This window comes from Lytechinus variegatus, chromosome 4, assembly GCF_018143015.1.
Source record: "Lytechinus variegatus isolate NC3 chromosome 4, Lvar_3.0, whole genome shotgun sequence".
Lineage (NCBI taxonomy): Eukaryota > Metazoa > Echinodermata > Echinoidea > Temnopleuroida > Toxopneustidae > Lytechinus > Lytechinus variegatus.
Genome location: NC_054743.1, coordinates 6094724 through 6104333, shown reverse-complemented (window position 1 = coordinate 6104333; position 9610 = coordinate 6094724). Strand labels below are relative to the sequence as shown.

The window sequence follows — 9610 nt, the reverse complement described above, 5'->3', positions numbered from 1 at the left end:
ATACGGTGGTGTACGGACCGGGGAGGCCCTTGGGGGCGCTCCCCCCCCCCCGGCCCTTCCCTAATTTTTCATATGGCCAACCAAAGAGACTGGGAGAGAACTGAAGGAACGAAACAGGAAAGGGATATAGATTTTTAATAATTATGTCAAAAAGCTATCACAAAATATGCTATTACAAAATTAAATTTTTTTCTCTCTTCGCTTGTTCGCATCCGATTGCATAATGCCCCTCAAAATTTGTGGCTCATTCATTGACTGCTATCTTGGTAACGATACTCAACAGCCAATCAAAATCAATTGGCAAATCACATAATAGGCTGTTAGGGGCATAAGGGGCCTATATGGTGTTATTTGGTTCTCACTTGGTCCTATTTCCAATTCAATTCAATCTTTATTTCGCAAAATAGGATAAAATACAAAGAAACGTCAAATAATGTGATTAGATAAAAAAAATACATTGCGTGGCTTTCCATGAAGGTTATCAGAAACCTGTAAGGCTGGATCGCCAAAACAAAACATAGTAAAATGACAACAATATTAATAAAAAATAAAGAAAAACCATATAGCCTTGGGACAGACTGTCACTATTTTCCATTATAATTTTGACACATTAGCCTTAAGGCCTGCGATTATCGAGACTATCAGTGGATCTTGTGAAGTATATCAGAATGGGATGGAAGAATGTTATTTTCAAAATTAAGGGGTCATTTTGCATATCACTATTTTTCAAGTTAAAAAAAGGAAATTGTACAAATTGGGAAAGTGGCCTATCAACTTTGTAGACGAACCAGTAATCGGGTCCAAGTCAACCTCAATTAGTAGGCTGAAACAGGACTGACTCGATGGCGAGTTATCCCTGCGTGGTCCGAATCTAAGCGATTTTCGTATGATAATAGAGACTAGTCACCCTCATTAAAAACAATTATTATCAAAACCATCAATCCCAATTCTACGTTCACATGTTGTCTACCGAGTTTACCACGAAGAAATTTTTGTTGGACGAGGTGTTGCAGATGTTGATTTTTATCGTACGTACTTATACGGTCACGGCGTGTATGGTACATACGTCCTAAACAACTTTACATTTCGTACACGCCCATATGCAGCGCAGCAAGTAGAGACGGGGGAGGGGGGGGGTTTACCACTCCCTTTATTGCATGCCTGGCTTTGCTGATGGGTCAATTACGACTCAGTCACATTTCTCCTTCGGCGGCCGTACGGCGCGTCGAAGCCGTTTTATTAAATTTTATTTAAGCCATATTTAGCTGGTACAAAAATGTTAAAACGGCCGTTTTCGACTCGCAGTCGCTCGCAGTACGACCACCATAGGGGAAATGTAGAAGATTAAGAAGAAGTAATCAAGGAAGATATAACGGATCACATACCGCTGATCATGGGTGAATGCCAACCCTGAAGTTCATGTTCAAGCTTGATTTTCTTTTTAACAAGAAGCATCAAAGCCGAACCAAATAGGCAGAATTACATTGATATAATAAAGACACTAATAATAGGCCCATACTATTGCATGTAATATTATTTATTACCGGTGATTACTGAGTAGGAATCATCACTAGTTTTGATTTAAAAAAACCAGTAGTTTAACTGCCGTGTTGGAGAATGTCTATGTTCTTTATTCATCACATACCCCTCGCAGTTTTACAAGTTCAGCAATCACTCATTTATTTATATAACAAGAAATTAATGTTAGGTTGAATCAGTAATTGTTACCGAAATATTTGTGAAAACATTCATTGTTTTAAAAGGATGTAATGTTCCTCTAAAAATTTAGGTGAGTAATTTCAACCAGAAAAAAATCAATACACCTGTATTCCTTTTTACAGTGAGTACAATGCAACCAATCAAAATGGGAAATAATGTTTCATTAGGTCCCATAACATTTATATTAGACTTATAAACTCAATTTAAAGCAAGGTAATTGACAGTCTTCTAGCTGTACTAAATAACTGGTGTAATATTTGGAGACCGGCCGAATTGAAAAAAAAACATTACCAAACAAACGAACAACAACAACATGCAACAACAAAATAGAATGTTTAGCATTGTAACATACAGACTATACAGGTGTAACAGTTGCGCATTCCCTTGCTGACAATTTGAATCATGGTTGTCTACTCAAATATAATAATCGGAGTAAATGATGCTACGCAGAGGCGTCGATCCTGAAGGGGGTGGGGGGGGGGGGCAGGGAGATCGCCCCACCGATTAACTTGGGGAGGGATAAACATATCGTTTTGCCCCCCCATAATTCCGGATGTGCAAAAATAAAATAAGATTGTTATGTTCGGCAAGCGAGATTGAGATACACAAATCGTTCTTCAAATCGTGCTCAAAATGTCCGCTTTTCAGATTGGAATATAAAAAATTTTCAAATCGTGCTCAAAATGTCCGCTTTTCAGATTGGAATTTAAAAAAATTTCAAATCGTGCTCAAAATGTCCGCTTTTCAGATTGGAATATAAAAAAATTTCAAATCGTGCTCAAAATGTCCGCTTTTCAGATTGGAATAAAAAAAAATTCAGCTCGCGCTTCGCGCTCGCATCATTTCTGTATCAAAACCCATCCTTTTCATGATTAAATAGGTGAATAGAAATTCCCGTTTTCAGTTCTAAACCTCAAACGAAATCCCGATTTGCAATAATCTTTTGTTGGATATATATTTTGTTTTTTATCAAAACGTCCATGAAAGTGTCATTTTTTCAGATCGAAATATCAAAATTTTCAGCTCGCGTTTCGCGCTTGCATCTATTGTTCTTTTAGATACTAAACTAAATTATTGGTACCAAAAATGCTTAGAATATCAAGCTTTCAGGTCAAAATATAAAGAAATTTCAGCTCGCTCTCGGCACTCGGATTATCTGTTGAGTGAGATATGTATCATCCTCATGAGTTATACTACAAATAGTCCTAAACAGGTACGCTTTTCCTGTTTAAAGGTCAGTATACTAAACAAAATTCAGCACGCGCTTCGCGCTTGCATTAATTTGTTGGTGAGATACGTGTCTGTATCTCACAAGTCATATATATATATATATATATATATATGCCTACATGTATGTGTGTGGGGGTGTTTTGCACGATCGAGCGCCTTTGGAACGTTGATTCATGATTTTGCACCCCCCCCCCATCTGAACAATGGATCGACGCCCCTGATGCTACGTAATAAGATTCTTGCATTTGTTACTAAAAAAATCTTTATAACCAATAACTTCACAGGGGCCGTGGAACCGGGGGCTGATTTTTTTTCCAAAACAGTGTACAAAAACGTAAAATTGACCATATGAATGTGATTTTTAGCATGGTCAGCCCCCCCCCCCCCCCTTGAAAACCGTTCCGCGGCCCCTGCTTCATACAAAGGAGCCTATATCGTGATCACGGCAGGCCTACCAGTAAATTCAAAGAACAAATATTTTCTATGATCATGATATATTTACAAATTAAACAGGCATGTGAATCAATTCCAATGTAGACAACTGATCGTGTCCTGCTTATTCTTTCAATTTTATTAGTAAAATACACTCGGGAAACTTTGCCTTTGATATCTTTCAACGTATTTCCATGTCTCCCTTCTATAGATATTTTGTCACTGGTGGCGCTCTTCATCTTCAATCTTGATGACCCTGTTGTCTCTTCCATGGACCTATTGATAGGTCCATGTCTCTACTCTTGATACTTTACATTTCCCCCCAGAATTGAGCTGCAGCTGCAGTGATGGCAGTAAGCGAAACAAGAGTAGCAATCAAGAATAGACGGTCAATAACACAGGCAAGGAGCTCAAAATCATTCATCATCTTAGGTGCCTATTAAAAATATATAAGAAATAAGAGAAAAGAAGGTATAATAGCCTAATTCAGACTATTCACATTATTGAATGTCTTCATTTTATTTCTAGAATATTCTATTTTTTTAATATATCAATGACGTAATTAACTCCATTTTTTCTCGCGTAAATAAATCGTTTTGTGCAGGTTCACCAGGAGCCCATCGGACCGGAATTGGAAACGCTATCTCACCCTCCCTCCATTTTCTGCTTTACTTTAACAAAATTAACTTATGGAAGTTGACTGTTAAAAAGATTACCCCCATGCGACCCCCCCAAACAAAAAAAAATCATTCTTAGTTTTCGATAATAAACAAGATCGGAATGACTGATCATGGTGTATACTTCTCGTATTGACTTTATGACTTACCTGAGATTCTTCCAATTCTTGACTCACGGGTTGACTCGATGACTCATTTTGGACCCAAGCTTGACCACGAGGATGTAAAGCTTGACCACCAGATGACAGGATCTCTCCTATTATAAATATGATAATCAAATCAAATGTAAGAACGAGGAATTAGAAAGAAGAAAAAATAGAGAGAGAGGGGGGGGGGGGTGGAGGAGATAGGGGGATTCAAAACAGATATCTTGGTCGTGTCTACTATCTCATAAATAGGAGAAAGAAGGAAAGAATCATCTTTAGATTGTCTAATTGCTGGACAGCCCCCCCCCCATCCCTGCCATCAAAATACCTCCGTAGCCCTATTACCTGCGACACATGCATCCATCGGCGGAACTCCACCAGCGCACCTCTCGGTGGGATTCGAACCCTTGGCCTTCTTCCGGCAACACCCACGACCATTAACAAAGCACCACGGTCCAAGGCGGTCGAAGAAAACAGTCATGATGATCTTATTCTTGATCTTGCCTTCCTGGTGACTCATTTTGATGACGATGGCGGACATTATGGTGACCACGATACTCATGATGAAACATTGCTGTACGTATACTGACAACATCGCAACACCACCTAAGGATGAACGAAAACAACAACCATAAAATGTCTATAATTTTAGCACACAGCTAAAGATTTTCTTCCTTTTGGGCTCATATTTTTTTTGTCAGAGTAGGGCCTATAATAAACCGAGGTTTAATAATGTAAGTTAAATCTTTTCAAGTTACACGAATGAAAAAGAAAGACCATGCAGCCATATTTTCCATGTATTTATTTCATTATTTACTTATCCATTATCTATTGATTGATTCAATGATTGATTATTTATTTATTTATCATTTGGGGTGGGAGTTAGAACTCCGTGAGTTGATTATGGTCAACCTGATATAAATATAGACACTCCCTTATGTCGTGTATGTACATTGACATCAGGGGCTGATCCAAAATTTACCAAAGGGGGAGGGGGCAAATTTTTCAGAAGAAAATTTTGACAAGCCAAAAAAAAAAAAAAAAAGGTTTTTAACCATTTCGTACCAGAATAAATTTGACAAGCAAAAAAATTACAGATTTTAATTTTCCTTCTCAAGGGGGGGAGCACATGCCCCCTGTACCCCCCCCCCCCCTCCCCCTGGATCCGAGCCTGATTGACATCTAAACTTCTAAATACTAAGAATGGCGAAATATTTCACACCGCAAAACAATTTAATAACAAGTTGAAACCGTGTTTTTTTCTTTAATCCCCGACATACTTCAAATTATCTTTATTTTCCAGATGTTTGTGTAACTGATACTTTTGGAAAGTTGGACCAGCTTGATGCATCCATTATGTAGATTAATCAACCATCAAGTCTTTATATAGTAAGCCGTAGATGTAAAATGTGTTAGACGAAGTTTGCTAGGGCCCCAAACTTCCTTGGTACTTCACAAGACACATAAACATTATTTTGTATTCTGTCAAGTTCTCAGATCTGACAAATTATCTTGCTTTTGATTGACTGAGAAGCCGGAGTAAACAGGGTTTTTTTAATATTGTCACTGTCGGATAAAACAGATTTTGCCAGATAATTCAATACAATTTAATTCAATTCATGTGGTGTATTAACTTTCTTTGCGACAGAAGCAGAATTTTAAAAGTTTACATTTCAAACAAATTAAAAATAACAAGGTAAATTAGTTTAGTATTACGAACACATTTTAACACAGAGATGTAAAAAAGTATATCATCAGATGAATTAATAAATTTATACCGAAAATCGTCTAAAATTCATCTTACAACTCGATCCTATCAGAAAATAGTTTACTTATTACTATACTTTCTTAAATCTTTTTTATCTATCAGAAATCACTGTCGAATACAAATTACCACGAGAGCTTTTTGGTAGGCTGTCTGTAACAACAATCTGAAAGACAGTCACACCCAGAACAAGAGAGATGGACGCCGAAAGACGCACTCCACTTTTGGCGGGAATGATGAAAACAACAATCGATAACCAGCTGAGGAATGTCACTGGTAACATCACATTCTGGATGTAAAATCTGGGCAGTCTTTTGAATTTGAAACCGATATGCATCACCTCATTAGTGATGTTTATCCCATCGACCAAGCCGAGAGGAATGTACTCAGTTTTTGTAGCAGGATGAGGAGGCATGATATTCCACTCAGAGCTGATATTTTGTTGCGGAATATGAAGCTGGGCTGAATGAAGTCTCACGAGATAACTTGGTGTGTTTTGCAATGTAAATCGCAACCTGGGAGAGAGAGAGAGAGGGAGAGAGAGAGGGAGAGGGATCGTGCATCATTTTCATTTCATTTATGTTACATGCATGTATATACATAGGCCTATATATATTTACTATTTTCAAAGAGATACAGAAGGTTATCAATAGTCATGATAACCTTTTGATATTTATTTATTTATTCATTCATTTTGTTTACCCAGGGTAGTCTCTTCAATATAAAACTGCTTTACAAGAGAGCCCAGGCCTGTTAAAATATAAAATATTACAATAATATTCAATGTTAAAAGATTAAAACATTACATACAACACACAGAGAAAGCAACTATACAAAAACCAGAGAACAGCAACAAAATAACACCACCATAATAAAATAGAAATACTTAAAATAGAGTAATACAATCATATCAGTTAACGCCAGGTAATGGCGGTCGTATCCTCAATTTCTTTCATCAACATCAAGTAAAAAAATGCTAAACAGGTAAACATAGATTTGATTAAAATAAAAACATTTTAAGAAAAAAAATAACAACAATCCCTCCCCATCCCCCAATTCACGATAACACTATCAATATACACGATAAACTTTTAATATTCATGATACCCAACATACCAGCATTCCTGTTCATCTAGGGGAAAGTTGTCAAGTTTTAGATCACATGATGTGTGATGTATTAAAGGTGATTCGAGATGTAACCATCCATCGTATGTGATGAAAGTTTGACTGACTTCATCCTTTATAGGATTCTCTGGTTTGTCTTGCACCCTTTAAAAAGTAAAAAAAAAAATGTGAAAGATAATTAGATGCATTTTACTGGTAATGTATTTAAATTCCTGTTAATCAACGCATTTTATTCGTTTATCATCGATTCACTGGCTATACCGTGAGATTGACTAAAAAGAATCAGTTCATTATTAAAAGAGCTGGTATCCCCCCCCCCCCCCTGGTTTGGCATTTAAATGTACATGATTATTTTTTGAGACTCGACAGAAAGTCGTCACTGTGCCCATAACAACCGATCCAATACAATATAATACGCATCCATCGACCGACTTTATTGGCTTTATGAATGGGAATTTTTTTATTTTCCCTTTCCATTATACAAGCTAGAGAGAGCAAATTCATATTCTTAAAATCGTCACAAACATGTGCCAAATAACATAACCTAAAATATTGTTCGAAAAACAGTCATGATCGTACACATAGGGTCAAAGTACTTTATATATAGGCCTGTAAGGTCATTATGATTATGTTATTCACAGATAATCCAGACTGTAGATGGGAGGGGGGAGGGGGGGGGAGGGCACAACTCGCCCCACACGAATTCGAAGGGGGCTGAGCCAAAAGTTTGGTGTGAATCGGAGTGTGTGTGTGTGTGGCATTTGATCATGTTTTTGTTCATTTATTAATAAATTGGGATAATGGTTGTAGCCCGTGGCCCCTGCTGAAGCCACAGCCCGGCCTCGCTTGCTCATATACCACTTTCCTTTTTTTCGTGCCCCCCCCCCCCCCGTTTTAGCACGAATATTATTTTTTCAACAAGAATAGGCATATCAGTCTGCCATTGTGCCGGATAGCATGAAAAGCTCATTGGAAATAATGTTTAGATTGTTCGGTCTGGGTCGGTCTTTCCCAATTTATTGTGACTGAGGTATCAAACCTAACCGTGTGTGTGTATTTGAGTTTTGTCAGACGTGAGTCAATCAGATATGATTATTTACGTCTAGGAACGACCTATAACGTCACCATCCGAAAGACGTGACCAGGGCTCGAACCTCGAACCTCTGCATCAATTTGTAAACTCCCCACAGCTTGGATTACAGGCACACGCCACAACGCCCAGTCAAGCATAACTCTGCCACACTGACAGTCCTATATATACTGCATGGTCATTGTTGGAATATTCCCCAGTGAGTGGAGAGTGTACACAGCGTATACGCTGACGAGTCACAATCCAATTCGCTTGGCCCCGTCGGGTTGATTATTTACGATTATGACATGATCAATCGTAAAAAAAACAGCCCCTGACGAATGGCTATACACTTTATATCACGTGTTCCAAATGTGACAAGCTCTATATACATATAAGAGAGGGATAGGCTATTCGCTTTATGAATTTGCTGCTTCCACTAAAAGCATCTATAGCAGGCTTATTAGAAAATCCCACGTAACAATAGGCCCATATTATATTGACAACAATCGTCGAGATTTCATTCGATATTTAATCGGTGTTGCGGAGAATGCGTTATATTTAATAATATGGATGGGGTGGTGGTGGCATAGATTCTGTATTAGCTTAATTAAAATATCCAATATTCAATGCTTTCATAGAATAACTATATACTTCAGACCGCATCACTTAATTTGATTGATCCACAAATCAGAAAAGAAATATAAAGTAAATTAACATCAGACACACTACGCCAGCAACAGCAATTAATTAATTACTGTTTATACCACGGCGTATTTAATGTTTTAAATCACTTTCAATTTGAACTGATGACAATGCTTGTTTGGGATATATTCAGCAGGGCCAATAAGGCACTTTTGAAAGTGATATATCAATCTTAATGAGGAAACCCACAAAATACACACATGAAAATACAGATCATTCCTATGTTTACAATTTAGCTTTCTTATTTTGTGAGAGGTTGGACTATAATTATAATAGGGGTTTCTGTGCTAGCGTTTGGGAATAGATTCAGGGGCAAAATTGCGCAACTCACTTGAGTCAGAGCAACAAAAAAATGAAAACAAAAATCTGGGACGACGTCGATCATGGCGGGAGGGGCCGGGGGGGGGGGTCATGGGGAGTCGGTCCCTATAGTGAAAAAAGGGGGAAAGGGTAAAGAACAAATAAATGAACAAATAATTGTTTGATGAAATAAATGTCTATGTCGTTTAACAATACTCTGATCAGGCATTTATTTATGAAAGAGAAAATTACCCAATCTTTATATCGTTTTACCCCCTCAAAATATCTTGGAGCTTCCCCGGACACATATCGAATGAGCATTTCATATTGAATATAAATAAGTCGCTTTCCACATGGCTTAAACTTTGCCATTATAATTATCATTCAAATTCATTGTTTGCTCCTTTGAATATCTAACTTTAATAATCAATTTCTATTGAGG

At 37.5% G+C, this 9610-nt stretch overlaps 1 protein-coding gene across 1 annotated transcript in view; it reads right to left on the bottom strand.

Annotated features, from left to right (window-relative positions):
• Positions 1-3122: 3122 nt before the first annotated feature.
• Positions 3123-9610, bottom strand: part of LOC121412444 (acetylcholine receptor subunit delta-like) — a 10982-nt gene continuing 4494 nt past the window's right edge. The window contains exons 4-8 of the mRNA XM_041605254.1: positions 7086-7238; positions 6099-6484; positions 4550-4810; positions 4208-4314; positions 3123-3817 (exon numbers count right to left, since the gene is read on the bottom strand). Coding sequence (XP_041461188.1) covers positions 3692-3817; positions 4208-4314; positions 4550-4810; positions 6099-6484; positions 7086-7238 — 1033 coding nt within the window. The 3' untranslated portion in view covers positions 3123-3691. The remainder of the gene's footprint in view (positions 3818-4207; positions 4315-4549; positions 4811-6098; positions 6485-7085; positions 7239-9610) is intronic.